At 47.6% G+C, this 15967-nt stretch overlaps 1 protein-coding gene across 1 annotated transcript in view; it reads left to right on the top strand.

Annotated features, from left to right (window-relative positions):
- PAPPA (pappalysin 1) overlaps positions 1 to 15967 on the top strand; it is a 179217-nt gene that overhangs the window by 137768 nt on the left and 25482 nt on the right. Inside the window, exons 15-19 of the mRNA XM_083875991.1 lie at positions 5701 to 5884; positions 8535 to 8745; positions 9349 to 9520; positions 12861 to 13008; positions 15679 to 15788. Of these exons, the coding sequence (XP_083732117.1) occupies positions 5701 to 5884; positions 8535 to 8745; positions 9349 to 9520; positions 12861 to 13008; positions 15679 to 15788 (825 nt within the window). The remainder of the gene's footprint in view (positions 1 to 5700; positions 5885 to 8534; positions 8746 to 9348; positions 9521 to 12860; positions 13009 to 15678; positions 15789 to 15967) is intronic.

Consider the following 15967-nt stretch of genomic DNA (forward strand, 5'->3'; position numbering starts at 1 on the left):
TGTGCCCTCATCTCTAACCCTGCCACATCCTCTGAGTGAGACAGGGGGGTGGTTCTCTCCCTGGTGGTGGGAGCAGCACTCACATTTGGGCCAGGGGCTGGGGCAGCCACACTCAGCAGCCTGTCTGTACTTGTGAAATACTGTGTTCTTCACGAGCTCGCAGAGGGGGGAGACAGGCTGGAGGGGAATGAGTCAGCCCTTTCAACTCAATTACAAAACAAATACAGGACCCCGCGAGCTGGGCCTCTTCCATCCTAATTGGCATCAGCACCAGAACCCCAGCTCCAGCTGAGCATTTTTACAGAACAGAAAACAAGTTCTCCAAACGAGCCTGAATGGCTGAACCAGGAAATTGTTGGAAGGGGTCTGTACACGGGGTACATGGGGCACGCAGGGATCACAAACCAAATAAAACAGCCTGAGCCTGCTTCACCAGCCCTGTGCTATTTAAATGCAAGCATTACCTTTTGGGGAGGCTGGGCCAGCCGGGCATGGTTTTGCTGGGAGAAGTTTGCTTTCAGAGCCTTGATCAGACTCATATGACAGGAGCAGAGGATTTTAGCACCCCTCGCTAACGTGATTCACTGCCTGTTACAACACTCTTCCTCTCACCCTGCTCTGCTATTGCACTTCGTTGTCTTTTTCCACCAATAAAACCCCCTGAGGCCAGTGGCTTTGTTTTGCTCAGTGCTGTGCATTCACTGTTCAAATCAGGGAAGGAGTGGAGCATCTTAAAGATACCCATGACCAGCTAAGCACATTAAACACATGCTTTTAAAGTTTTATTAGTTTGCTTCAGAGATCCTCTGGAAAGGAACAGACAGTTTCTTTCATTATCGTCTTGTTTTATTTCTTTGTGTCAGGTGCTTCAAACTAGAACTTGTGGAACATGTAGGCAAGAAATGAACTATCTGAGAAAGTCCAGATTCCATGGTCTGGATTTCTCATATCAAAAGGCATTGTGCTTCTTCCATATTTGCTTCCCAGCTTCAGTTCCTCTTCCAGTCACAAACATTTGGGGGTGAGAAAGGACATGAGGGTTGCTGTCTGTGGCCAGAGGGACTTTCTGTCAGTCATGGCTGGGGAACCTTACACAAAGATGTTCCTTCTTTCATTTTTGTAATTTAATTGGTTATTTCACTAGTTTGGCTGATTTGAGGGTCTAGAGATACTTTTTTTAAATTTTTTTTCTCATTTAACTCTCAGTGTGTGGGGCTGCCTGAGGAAGAGGAGGAAGGAAGTAGCCTTGCACATGATGGTGTTTCACACTCTTGGGTAGGGAGGAGGCTGAGGTGCAATGTCACAAAGAGCAGACTGACCATCAGTGGCCCAGGACCACTGCATGGTGGGGAAGGGGATTCCATGCCAGTGGAAACACCTTCGTTTAGCATCTGAACCACATTTGACTTCCCTATTTCATTGAAAGATGGGAAAAAAGGGCAAAGAGAGAATTAAAAGCAACATTTTCAAAAGCACCTCAGTGATGTAGGGGCACAAGTCACATTTCAAATCAATCTTTTACATCTAAAGGGTCTTTGAAAATCTCCTTAACAGTTTCTGCACTTTCTAGACTCTGTGTCTTCTGAAGACACCATTTTCATCAGTTTTAGGGCAAAACATTCATTCATTCCCTCTCTGAGAAGCTCCCATTCCCAAATTCTGTTAAAACCCTGTAAAATCACCAAACCCTAAAACTCGTCAGCACTCTGTGCAGCAGAAACTGTCTGCTGCTTGAAAAGAAAAAGAAAGCTGAGCTGTTTACAGACTCTTGGGCTCTCTCTCATCCTCATTCAGGGACTTCGACAACAACAAAGGGGTTTGCATAGTGATGGAGCAAAATCCTTCATGTATCTTTCTCACAAAGAAGATCTTGGGGATGTTTTCATCCTCCCTCTCTGATTTCTTCCCACCCCTCCTGACAACTCCATCATTCTTTCTTGTCCTCTTCCTCTTTCCCCCCTCCTTTGTCTTTCACTGCTTTCCTCCCCCTTGTCCTTCACTGAAGGCCCCTCTCATTCAGTTACTTGTTGTCATCTCTCCTTGAAGCTACCACCACTGCTGCTCTGGTCAAGAGGTGTTATTTAAAACCCAGCAGCTCCCTAATGTTGTGCAAAGGCATCATCAATCATGCCAGGAAAAGAAAGCGCGGCTCATGTGGGTTCAATTAGAGGCACAGTAGTGGGCAGAAGTGGAAGAATACTTAGAGGGGAGGGCACAGCTGTTCATTTTTAAGGAGAGGAAACTTCACACGTGAAGCATCGCTGGAAGAAGGAGCCGGCTGGGATCTCGGGCAGCAGGAAGGAGACATGAATTCTCCCAGGCTGTTAAAAGTCCCGAGAAACAAATCTTTCTGGCACCAGATTTGTTTAAGTTTGCATCCTCTTCACTGTATCTTTTGGAGGCCCCTTTTCTTTCCCCCCTCTTTCCTCCTCGCCCACCCTCCCCTCCTTGCTTGAGCCTCTTTTGCAAGGCAGGACATGAAGGGAAGCAGTTGCTGTGATGCCAGTCAAAGCAGCACAAAGTGCCCAAAGTGACAGCTAATAAACCAGATGAGAAAGCCAAGTGCTTGGTGTAGGCTGCTGTGAGCTGGGTGACCTTGTCAGATCAGACAGGCGAAACAGGCACGTGCCTGCTCAGCTCCAGGTGGGAGAGCTGCAAAGGCAGAGGCAGATGCTGCCACTAAGACCCAGCACCAGATCCAAGGGCTGAGTCTATCAGAAATACCTCCAGGGTGTGGCGTGGAGCTGGGCAGGGACAGGATCCTGCTCAGCAGCCAGGGGTGCTGTCCCTGGGCACTGCAGGTGTGACACTGAAAGAGGGGAAAGTCAAAAGCTGGTGGGTGCCATCAGCAATAATTTCTGTGGTAGGTTTGTCCTCTGTGCTTCCAGTCAGAGCCACTGGTCTTTGTCTCTGCTGTGGAGAATGCTCTCTGCTGTGCCCTGCTGCAGGATTACATGTGCTTCAAGTGATGACATGATAGACATGCTCTAAAATGTGCCATTATTATGTCTGACCTTGAAAACCTCAGCTTCCATCATACCAAATGTGGAACAAATTACTGGCAAACGCTGAGTATCCAGGGTCTTACCTCCATGGGCACAGCTTCTCTGCTTGGGAATGGCCTTCCCTGTGTGCCAGGAAGAGGAAAATCCATAGGGGTCTGAGAGGACTCTTACAGATTAGGTTAGGAGAGTTGTGGGGAAAGTACCACAGGGAAAAACCCAGAGATTAAAATGGAGACACTAATTACTAACATTTTGATATCAAAGTCTAGAACAGGGGCATAGACAAAGGACAGTGGGAGTATGGCTGTGAGAGGGATCCCTTCCAAAGAGAGGGGATCCCAGGCCTGTGGCATTTCCAGAAGGCTCTCATGTCCTGCTGCTTTCTGCTGACAAAGGCCATGGGCTGGAGAAATACTCTCACAAGCAGTAGCTTGGGCAAAACATTCCTTTTGTAAGGTGTGACTGTCATGCACAGATATTTCTTCTGTTTAAATTTTTCTGTTATATTCTGGTTTCTGAGTTTGCAGTGTTTCTTTGGTGTTCTGCAGAGGTGTGCAAACCTGTTGTTAGAGAAACCTCCTGGTGCACCACACTGTGCCTCAGCAGCCAGTATCAGCTGCTAGGAACACTCATTTATTCCTAAACTATATCACAGCAACACCAATAACTTTATTCCTGGAGCTGAATCTCTTATCATTGACACAGCTTCCCTATGTTCAGCGCAGATCCAGTATCCAACATGAAACTATGCAAGACCTATGTCTTTTCCATAACATTTGGATAGCCCCTGACATCATTAGCTTGAGTTTATTGACATCGATAGGTTGGGTTTATGTTTTAAGTTCCAGCAGCCACGGTGCTGCTGTGTTATTTGATTATAGCAGCTGTTAAAGGGAAATGGAGGCTTTGCTGGATGCTGGAGCAGCTCATCCCGGAGTGCTGATGGTTTGCAAGACATGGGAATACAATGTATTATCCCTTCTCCTGTGGCCACCACACCACAGCCCCTGGAATCTTCAGGACATCAACTGCCTACAGTTTATATACACTTTTTAATGGTATAGATATTCTGATAAGGAACAAAGGCAGAATTAACAGGCACTAGGGAGTGAAATGATTGGGAATGAGAACACACAGTATCACTTCACCTGATGGCTCTGAGTATCCCAGAATGTGCTGCTCTGAGTTTGTAGAAAAGGCATTTTTTTCCATCAGCAGTGCTCCCTGTTTAAATAAACTCCACGGTCTAGAAAAGGGGTTTTGTGCCCACTTGGGAAGTGTCCAGTTTCTCAGCTCTGGGACTGCTTTTTCCATTCTGAATGCAACCATATATCAAAGGGAGACAGGTCTGAACTTCTGTTGAAACCATTAGGGTGTTTTTGCAAAAAGGGAATCCAGGTCCCTTTGATGTGTGCTAGAAAAATTCCCTTTCCTTTTATAAACCCAGATCAATGGCCGGCGGTGCAAATCTCCTATGAGCATACCAGCCCTGAATAAAATATTCCCTGGAGGCAGAGGAGTGCTGCTGTATGGCTTGGTCAGATTCCTCGCCAGTATCTTCCCTTTCTCATGTTTGGGTTTCTCACATTTCTTAACCTCTGTCCCTCTCTTTATTCTGGTGTGGAGAGAAGAGTTAGATTCCTCACTTCTAGCTTTTAATAATTTTCCATTTTTAATTAGAAAGTGGATATGTTGTTTACTCAGTTCTCTTTGCCAACATCTGTTTTTCCTTCAGTCACCCAGTAAATTCATCTTAGCTTTAGATGGGTGGCTCTTTTACTTCCCCCTCCTCCCCATTTTTCTTCTTTGCCCCTAGCACTCCAGGATTCCAGTGTGCTCTGCAGTTTGGATTATTCCTCAGATCCACAGAAGTGTAGTTTCTGTGTAGCTGTGACCGTAGAGTGACTTTAGGGAAGTCAGAGTACAGGCAGTGACTCTGTGTACAACCTCTCAAGTTCCAGGTGCCAGTTATGGGCAGGACACTCTTGGGTCTGCCCATGACAAATTCCTGCTGGAAAAGGTCTGTCCCTCAGGCATTTGTGTCCATGGTGTCAGGACAGCAGGGCTCTGGTTCTGAGTGGAGCCTTGGGGCACTCTGCCAGAGGAGCCACAACAGCAGCTGTCAGTATCTGCACACAATGCTGATGTGGCCCAAGGCACTTCCCCTGGGATCCCCATCCAAGGGTGACTGACACCTCTCAGGAGAGCCTCAGATGAGAGTCCCAAATGGCTTCATGTCACCTTGGCTTTTACTTCAAACCCAAGAGTGAGTTTGACTACTCAGAAGCACAGGGTGATCCCCTTGGAGTGGCTGTGTCACCGCAAAGGTGACAAGGATGGGGGACAGCTGTCAGCTCCAAACAGCTCGGGCTTGTGCTCCTTTCCATGGCAGGGCAGAGCAGCAGGTTCCCTGCTTCCCTCAGGAGGCCAGATGAGAGTTTGGATTATTTGTAGAGCTGCACTCTTTATACGGAAGCACTTTAGTGTCTCACCCCGGAGGTGGCAGAAAATCCTTTCTCTGACACCGTTTCTTATGAGCCTTGGTGGGTCTGGTAGATGCTGTCCAAATGATGATGGTAGGGACCAGACGTGGCTGTGCTTAATTTGTGAGCCAAAATAAGGGCTGTTAGGCTTGGAATGGTTTTGATCTCTCCCTTGCTGGCTGTGTTGGCTGTAGCTGTGTGTCTTTTTCCAGACGGAGTCCAGCGTCACCATGACTTGCATGGATGGGAAGTGGAACAAGCAGGTGACGTGTGAGCCCGTGGACTGTGGTGTCCCAGACCAGTACCACGTCTACCCAGCCACCTTCAACTGCAGTGAGGGGACCACCTTTGGCAAGAAATGCTCCTTCACTTGCCGACCTCCTGCTCTCCTGAAAGGTATTGGGGGGATGTTTGTGCAGTGACCTGGGGCACACAGCTAATGCAGACTGCTTCTAGGAATACATGTTACTCTCGCTGCTGGTTTAGAATTATTCATGCTATTTTAAGTAGGAAGAATTATGGGACTCTATGGAAGGTTTATTTGTATTAGAAGTTAAGTTCCTTTGCATCTCTGTATTACCTTGGTTTGACCTTTCCTTGATCGCGGCTGGCAGGGCAGTAATGACAGGGAATATTGCTTCCATACAACCAAAACATGGAAAAGTCATGGGGATAAATCGGATTGAACTCTCTCATCTTCTTTCCCATGCTTTGTCTATTTCCGCTGTCTGTCTCCTTTCTATGCCTCCTCCAGGTATTTGGAAAGCCAAGAGAAGAATGAAAATCCCCACGTCCCAATGGCACAGACCCCCATCGCTGTGTTTTCTAATCCATCATCACACTTCTCCTTTTCCACACTCATTTTGCTCTACTCTGACCTTCCTGTCCTCTTCTTGTTTGGCACTCCTTACATTTTCCTTTTTTCTTTTATTTTTCCCCTAGAAATAACACAGCTTGCTGCCTTCTTTCCTTCCCTCCTCTATCTTCCTCCCTGCTACTTTTCTACTAACATCCTCTTCTCAGCACCATCAACTCTTCTCCTCACTGGCACATTTCTGTTTTTGATCTCGTCCTCAGGAAGCAAGAAAAGATACTATTGTTAATTTGAAGGAACATTAGTCCCAAATTAACTTGTCCATCTTGCAGCGAATTAAACTTAACTGCTCTTGTCAACTCAGGCACAAACACTGTGAAAGCTTTTTCTGTACCTGTGGTATCTCCTTTTCTGCTGGGATTTATTGCAAACCTCAAAAAGGAATGGGAAGTATTCTTCATTTCAGGGAAAGGCTATGTTGATTTCTTCATATATAAGCAAATTGCTTAACTCCTTTTAATTCTGATGGGAGATAACCAAAACCAGCCAACACACAGTCAAAGTTATGACTACTCAAAGGACAGTTAAGAGAAAATTAAGACTACTTTTAAACAAAAAACCTCTTTTTTTTTTTCTATTTATACATATTTATCACAGGGCCATCTTTAACAAAAGGTGTTTTTTTTCATTTTAAGTGCTTTAAATTTTTTTGGGTGGGCAGTGAAAATAATAATACTCATCATGACCAACAAGAGCTGATGACTCAGGCAGGAGATAGCTGGAGGATGACAACTAACCCCAGGTCAGGAGCTGCAGCTCTGGTGTGTAGCATCACTTCACTTTAGTCCAGAAACACTGAGCTGTGAGGTAAAGGCGCTGTTTTGGTGTAGAGCCATCACTGATGACTAATAAATGTTGCCACAAAGCTTCTGGAGAACAGCGTTGGAATGAGTCATGCCTAATTCAATCACTGACGTCATGACAGCCACTGTTGGTAATGTCACAGCTTATCGCTTTGCAGTGGCAAGTATGATATCACCACGGCTGGGCTGGGAGCTGCTGCATGAGTCAGAGCAGAGGAACATGCTGGTGCTCCAGAAAAGAGCTGCCTTCTGTACAAAATACCTCTGCAATCATCTGCAGTTGGGGAGGGGAGAGAGAAATCCTGATTTAATGCGGCTTCTCTTATCTTTGAGGGCAGAGCAGGAGGGCTCCTCCACATACCTTCCTGAGCCCTCCAGAGCCTTTTGTTTTCTTCTTCTTTGAATTCCAGCCTCATGCCCCGGCTCTCTTCCTCCCCTCGCAGAGAGATGGCATTGCTCCGGGGTTAGCAGTTTGTCAGTATTATTTCGGATAACTCCGAAGTTGGCTCACTGTCGAAAATATGCCTTGTGGGTTGAGAAGAGTTCCTGCAGCAATGCTCGGGGATTTCAATGGAATATTAGGGATTTTTGAAGGGTTAGTGGCTCATAGCTGTGCTTTGTTTCTTAGGAAAAGCTTATTCCTTTTCAACATATGGTATAAAATAACAAAGAATGTAAAATACACTGAGACTGGGCTACTTTTAGCTTAACCTTCTGAAGTCAAGTAGGTCATAGCAGAGGCAAATAGATCCATTGTACCTTTTACCTTTGAGGTGTTGGCCAAGAAAGCCTCCTGAGGAAAATGAGTCTCTAATGAGTATTATGAATCATATTTATCACAGTAGTCCCCAAGGACTGAGAGTCCCCAGCTGAGAATGGCTCCTCATTGTGTTGGAGTAGTGACTCTAATACTAACAGATGCTGCTCCAAAAGGTTCCAAATTGAAATAAAAGGGACAGATTCGGGGAAAAGATATAACACAGAAGCGGAATGAAGAATGTGATGGCACCAAACCCTCTGTTAAAGCCATGGCTTTGGAGAGGAGGGGGTTGGTGTATGAAACAAGCTTCCTTTCAGAGAGGAACAAAATAAGGAAGAGAAATACAAAAGATGACAAAGCCCGTGTGGCTTCCCCTATGCTATAGCATTTCCTGAAATAAGCACTGCCTGCCTGTCACCTGAAAGCAGAGTCCTTAATGATTTAATGACATCATCTAGAGCGAGCGAACGCACAGGACATATGAATGTTCAGTGCAGTTGGGTTTGTCAAACCGGCCGAGGGGGTTTTTGATTTCTTAGGGGTGTAATGACATTTCAAAAGAAAATAGTCCTGCTGAACGTTGTTAACTCTGCTCACTGCTCTTGTCAGGAAACAACAGCAACTTGACCTGCATGGAGGACGGGCTGTGGTCCTTTCCTGAGGCCCTGTGTGAGCTGATGTGTCGAGCACCCTCCGTCGTCCCCAACGCAGATCTCCAGACCTCTCGCTGCCGGGAAGACAAGCACAAAGTGGGCTCCTTCTGCAAGTACAAATGCAAACCAGGTTACCACGTCCCTGGATCCTCCAGAAAGTCGAGAAAGTACGTGAAAGACTAAAGTTATGCCATCAGCCTGGTTCAGACAGCCATGAGTTAAGATGATTTTGGGAAGGGGTTGTTTGTCACAGACTCTGGGTGCCATAGGGAATAGCATGGAGCAATTCCACCATGCACATAGCTGTGCAGTGTCAGTTTAGGCACCCAGCTCACTTAGGCTTCTTTGAAAATCCTGACCAATGCTCAAAAACCAGACTTTACCTTAGAAATACCCCTTTGATATGCAGCCTGGGGAGTCCCCTTTGAAACCCTGCAGAAAAGGGTTAGTGCTGTCATATACTTCTGACTCTGCACAAACCCACTTCAAACCAACCACAGCCCACAAGCCTGGGAAGCTGAGTTCTTGGGAGATGTGTCCAAGGCCAAAAGAGGAGTTTAGGCTGGGCAGCTCAATGTTGGCTTTGCAAATAATCATATTTTTGCTTGGAGACCTCATGACGCAGATTCACAACTTGCTCCCCAAGTGTTAAAAGCCCGAGCACACCCATCTCCTACAACCTGCTAGCAGATCTCAGAGGCTTTAGAGGCTCCCAGCTGACTCAGCCACTCACTAAATGTTGCTTTTCTTTTTTTTTCCTGCCCAAAAAGGCGAGCCTTTAAGATCCAGTGCACACAAGATGGCACATGGCTGCCGGGTGCCTGCGTGCCCGTCACCTGTGACCCTCCACCTTCCAAATTCCACGGGCTCTACCAGTGCTCCAACGGCTTCCAGTTCAACAGCGAGTGCCGGATCAAGTGTGAGGATGATGACAGCCAGTCGGTGAGTCTGCCCTACCCAGATCACCTCAGCCCATGCAAGTCTGGCTTTGTCATGTCTTCCCTAAGGACACTCATCTTGGAGAGGCTGAGGGACATTGAGCTCTTCTAAAACCAGGGAGATGCAGAAGGAAAAACTGAGGGAGAGCCTGGAAATATTATTTTTATGACAGTAGTAACAGTATTTATTAACTATTACCTGCAGAGGATTAGAAGTGACTGAGTTAGTTAACTAATTTAGAAGTTACTGTTTCTGCACAGTAAGTGGCAGAAAAATCTGCCTCAGTGGCTTTATGATCTGGCTAGAAAATAAGGAGCATCAAATGAAAAATAAATAGAATGTGAGTTATCTACACTTATCCAATTTATTTATTCTGTTTTACCTTGCTTTTCTCTCCAGTTCTTACCATTGTATGTCTGTGTGTTGTGTGAGAATTTAACACCATAGGGATTACAACTATTCAGGTGAATTCTCTCTAAACTTCCATGTTTTTCTGGCTGTGAAGGTGTCATTTGACATCAGAGGTCAGATCCTCACCTGGCACAAATCAGCATGTTGCCTTTGGCTTCCTGGGAGCTGTGTTCACTGATATGAGAAGGTCTGGCCTCTACTATCTTATTTCAAATGCCTAGTTTTCCTCACCAGAGGTAATTATAGTTTGTGAGATAAGTAACTTCTCCCAGAAGTGCTGCTGCGGCTCCCTATGCTTGGGAAGAGGAAGTGGGGATGTGGAAGCTGCAGCTACTGCAGGCACTGCTTGGAGCAGGGAGATGTTTAATATCATTCCAGAACCTGAGAACCTTTAAAAAGGTACCAACCCTGCCCTAGAGCCAGCTATGTGAAAGATACCTCTGGTACTTGCTCCACATGTTAAAAGTCCCTGTCCCCTGTCCTCTGGCCTGCCTTCTCCACGGGGACAACAGGCAGAGCCCCAGCAGGCAGAGCCCCAGCGTTCCACATCAGGGCACCTGGAAAAGTTTTCCTTGTTTAAGCCTTGGAGTGAGGTTGTGAGCAGTGTGAAATGAGAAGTTGCAGAGGTGGATGCAGAGGGGGTGGGAGCTCTGGGACACAGCAGCTGTGGCTTTGTGCATCCACCGCTTTGCTCAGAGGGGCAGCGTGGTCTGTGCCGTGTTCCAGCACTGCCAGTGCAGGGAAACTGGGACCTCCAGGGCAATGACAGCTGGTGGAACGGGCTCGTGTTTGCTTTTAAATGAGGTGAACACCAAGAGGAGCAAGCAGTGGAGTCAGGGTTACAGCAGTAATGAAGTGAGCTCTGGAAAGGGAGAGATACAACTCTGTCTGCACACCAGGAGGGAGAGGAGTGACTGCTCAGCTGCGAAAGCACCTTGGGCAAAGGAGCAGATAAAATCTTGAGAAAGGGATTTACAGTGAAAAGTATTTTCAGATATCCCAGAAAATAGGCTACAGAAGAAGAGCGGGGACTCCTGGCACAAACCAGAACCACTTGAGAGGTGTTAATTATTTAAGGATTAAACCCCACTAAGTCTCTCTCAGCTATATAAGGTGATAATACACGTTGCATCCAAGCAAGAAAACCAGCAGGGATTTTCACAAGAGATTTTGCAGGTCAGGGAATGATGGACAGTATGTTACTATAGCAATGGATATCCTGGGATCTCTGAGTATGTTGCTGAAACTGTACAAGAGTACCCTCAAGCACAGCCAGCTCCAGGAACATAAATCAACTTTCACAGGTCATCTTTGAGAATCATCTTTGAACCTTGGCATGGAAATTGCAAGGGAAGTGCATCACACTTGCTAAAACAGCAAACTGTGCTCAATTATAATTTAGCAATTTATTCCTGACTTTGTCACCATGCTGAAGGCTCATTACTTGGCTGCACATACAGCATCTCTTAATCACCAGGAATATAATGGTCATTTAAGCAGGTACCTCCCCTGGCACCAGAGCAAGGGTCTTCCATTTCTGCATACTGTACACAAATCATATCAACAGTCAGATCTAAATTAATCAATCTCTGCCAAACTGGCCCTTAGGTGAGAATCACCAAGCTGGATCTCACCCTGAGTCCATCTGCTCCATTACTGCTTTCATATGATTTCCTTATTACTTCTGGCAATGGCCAGATGTCTAGAGAAGGGGAAGCAGGTCCCACACCATAGTCTGCTGCTAAAGACCACTTTGCATCTCACTAAGCATTGTGTTCATTAACAAAGCTGAGCCAAAAAAGGGAAGCATGAGGATATCAAGGACGAGACTACCACTGAAGGCTGAGCCCTCTTCCTGTGCAACAATGGCTGTGAGTTGTGGGGCAGAGGTTTTTCAGAAAGTTCAGCAGTCCTGCAGGGATCCCAGCATGGACAGAATATTAAAGGATCCCCAAAGACATCCAGCACAATGTCCAAGACCGGAGTGGGTAGATTGCAGGCAACGTGTCTGGCATGAAAAACGGGTGAGGAGAAGCAGAGATCCTGCATGATTCTCCCACCCAGTAAGGCCCCCAAAGGAGTTTTGGAGCCCAACCACACCAGACATCCTCCTGTTGAATGTCCCACATTGCCCCATGGCAGTCAGGCTCGCAGATCCCACAGAACAGCTTGTTTGCACAGCAATCCCCAATGCTGTGAGGATAGATCTGACAAAAGATTGCCTGTGCACTCCTTTGTTGTTTTAAAAGGGCATGATATTTCCCCTCGGACTTTGGTATTCATTCTCCAGTATCATACGGAGAATCTCTTCTATAAGAGAAATGTCATATTCTATTCCTTGCCCATTCCCACACCAGAGGATTTTTTTTTCATCCTTCCCACCTGCCTCTCTGCATGTCCATCTCAGCCCCTTCTCCTGCTGTCACTCAAGGCAGCCAAGCTCTAAAGAGCACGTTCTGCCCTGCTAAGCTCATGTCCTGCTCTCCCTTCCTCCTTCCAATGGCCATTGGGGATTCTTTCTTTTTCAAGACAGATGATGTAACTGGTTAGAAAACGAGAAGAGGAAAAAGGTTGTCTGCATTCGACACCAACCCTTCCCTAACAAGAAGAAAGGCAAACAGGGTGAAGGCACCTTTATTACAATAGGAATGGGACTGTTGTAAGGTGCAGACCTTGCAAGGGGCTTGTAAAGACCTTGAATTGCACAGAGGAGATGTGTATGTGTGGATGTCAGCACTGCAGGTTTCCTTTTCTTTATTCTTTGGAAGAAAACTCCTTCTTGTCTCCCACCAGGGCTAGCAGTCCCAACCAGAGGCTTTTCCAGTTCCAACAGAACTTTGCTCCCAGCTCAGCTCTGCTCACTTATCACCTCCCAGCCTCTCCTTGCTAATTTTTTGTGTCAATCCTCATTATCTCCTTCCCTCACCCCCAGGGCCGTGGGAGCAACGTGATCCACTGCAGGAAGGATGGGACCTGGAGCGGGTCGTTCCACCTGTGCAGGGAGATGCAGGGACAGTGTGCTCTGCCCACCCAGCTCAACAGCCACCTGAAGCTGCAGTGCGCCGGCGGCTACGGCATAGGTGGGTGAGCATCCCCAACACCTGTCCCCAGCTGGGAGCAGGCAGCAGGAGACCTGGAAGAGGGTGGGAATGTCAGGGAGGGAGGAAGGAGTCTGCAGTCCTTCAAGTCACCTTCCATGGATCTGTTTGCCTGAGTGAAAACCTGCTACGGGAGGCTTTTCAGGGAAATGCTTTTAGGAAATGTGAAGCTCTGAGAGGCCAGGCATCATGTAACATGCGCTGATTGCTGCCTTCTTGCAGGGCTTCCAGTTTCATGGTGTTTCTTCTTGGCCAGCTGGTTTTCAGGGGCAGCAGCATGCCAGGCTGTGCCAGTCTGCAAAAAAGAGGGGATTATACCTGCTTTTGCTGTTATGCTTTCATAATGCCCCACTCCATCAGCCACACGCACAAACCATGCTCCAGAAGCTGAAAGGCAGGGAGGTGACAGGAGAATGCAGCACCAGGATAATTCAGGTCTCCCCAGAAACAGCTGAGCATTCCCTTTGGTATGACAGTTGTTTAGGAGCTGTTTTAAAGGCTCTGCTTTCCTTCTTCTTTCTGGGGTACCTGTTCCCTGTGAAAGGGGTGCACAGCTTGGCTTTGTGTCACCCTGCACTCAGCTTGGCTTTGTGTCACCCTGCACTCAGCTTGGCTTTGTGTCACCCTGCACTCAGCTTGGCTTTGTGTCACCCAGGCACAAGGAAGGACAGACACTCTGAGCTGTACACACTTACATTGTATTTTCAGCCCCCATTTTGGGGGTCTCCCTGCTGTAAGGGACTGCAACAGGAGCTGCACTGCCTGCAGCCCACACAGGTTTGCGAGGCCCCTTCCTGCAGCCCCCCTCCCAGCCCCTGCCATCCCCCTCCTGCCTCCGCCTGTCCCTTTGAACTTGGAGAAATTTCCTCCTTGCGCGGCTCCCTCATTATATCGCAGCCGTGCGGAGGACTACGAGCCTCCTTGTGTTCCCTCCCCGGGGAGGAGAACACGACCTGGATGAGATCACCGCTCTGTAATGATGCCAATTACAGATCATATATCAAAACAATTCCGACCCGCTCCTCTCCACCGGCGTGGTGGAGCGCGGGAGAGCGAGCGGCGAGGAGGCTGCGGCGACTCTTAATGTGGAGAGGCGTTTTACCCTTGAGACGAGGTTACCTCCAGGGCCAGACAGGTTTTTGCAAGGAGAGAAACCCCCAGTTCCTGGTTTGGAGGGGAGCATCTCAGTGCCGGGCGCCCGCCAGTTCTCGCTCCTGTCGCAGCGACTGTTGGCAGGTGCCAGTCCCAGGGCATGGTGGGCCTGAGCCCAGGATGGACCACACAGCATCATGGAGGTGAGGGATACATGGGGCAGATCCCCCACAAGAGTGTGGCCTCTCTCTGGAGAGGGATTTAGAGCTCAGAGAGGGCACAGTGGCCGCTGGTTCTCATCCTCAGCAGATGGAGACATACCACACATTTTGTAGGCTCGCCCAGCACCAACCTTTGGGATCAGATGTTGGGGTTTTCCTCTCTTCTTGGCATTTTTGAAAGCCTGATCAATGTCTTTTTGAAAAAGTGTCCACCATGCTCATGGAGAGGAGCCTGTCATTCACTATGGGGATGGTGTCAATAGACGTCACCCAGTAGGGCCTTGGGGCCACTTCCAGGTGTCCTGGGAAAGCAAAACAACCCCCAAGCAAAACAACTCCCCATCCTTCCAACCTAGGTCTGGCTGCTCCCACTGACTCCTCCAAGTGGAGAATGTGAGAAGGCAGAAGCAGGTGGGAAAAATAATAGCAACCAGTCGTGGTCACTATGAATCCCACACACCTTCAGTAATTCCTCAGACACCTAATCTGCCCTTCCAGGCTGAGGCATGTGTTGAGCCATAGGTCCAGCTCCCCAAACCAGTGCAGAGATTAATTCCTCCCCCAGCGCTGATTGGAGTGCAGAAATCCTAACGACATGTTTGCAGCAGCTGTGCCATTCAAGAGTGATTTTCCAGGGGGGAAATGGTAATGGTCCAACACACGAGGGCTTATGGTTGTGTCACCACAGGGCTCTGGGATATTGCTGCAGAGTATCGCAGCATGTTTTAATAAAGAAAGGACAGGATTCCCACTGGGCATGACAGTTAATCAGAGAAAAAGCAGGTTTATGTGTGAACAAAGCCATCATTACCTTTCTGCGTACTTCTTATTGACTGTGGGACTTGGGTGATAGCTGGTCTCCAATATCATTAGGCTTGGTCACCCTTTGGAAGACTATTATTGGATGTTTGTAAATCTGACAGATCAAACAATAGGTTCCTGCCATGTCACAGGTGAGATGAGTTCGACAGCCTCTCCCTAATCAGCCCCACTGCTTGAAAGTGCAGTTGAAATGGAAAAACCTTCACATTGTCTTGATGATCTGAAAGCGCAAAACCTGACCCCCTTCTTGGAGTTAATAGCCAGAGAAATACTTAGATTTGCAGCTTGTTCAGAAAGGCCCTGGAATACCTGCCACCCCCACGGTCTCCTGCTTAGTGCAGGGCTGTACTCAGCACTTCACATGTGGCTCAGAGATATGTGATAGTTAGGGTTGACTGCTAATTGCAATTTAGGAAAAACGAGCTGTAATCCCGTCCTTCAGCTGGAAGGATGCTGGAAGGGTCAGAAGCTGCCTGCTTTATCCTTTAGCTTTATCCCCTTTTGTTTTTTTGAGCAGGCACGGAGTGTACCACCTCCTGTCTGGATCACAGTCACGAGCCCATCCTCCTGCGTGTGAACGAGACCGTGCAAGACATCCAGCACTGGATGAACCCTCAGAGAGTGAAGGTCAGTGCCTGGTGACTGCAGGACCCACATCCCTTGTTGCATGTTTATGAGCAGTGAGTGATCAGTGTTACCTGTGGTTCATTCAGTGGGGAAAATGGGGAATTTGGACCTTTAGGAAAGGATTCCTGATTTTTCTTGTGTCTGTTCCAGTAACATGGTGGCTTTCTCTCCAAGTCGCT

Source organism: Zosterops lateralis (assembly GCF_965231275.1).
Source record: "Zosterops lateralis genome assembly, chromosome: 20".
Taxonomy (NCBI): Eukaryota; Metazoa; Chordata; class Aves; order Passeriformes; family Zosteropidae; genus Zosterops; species Zosterops lateralis.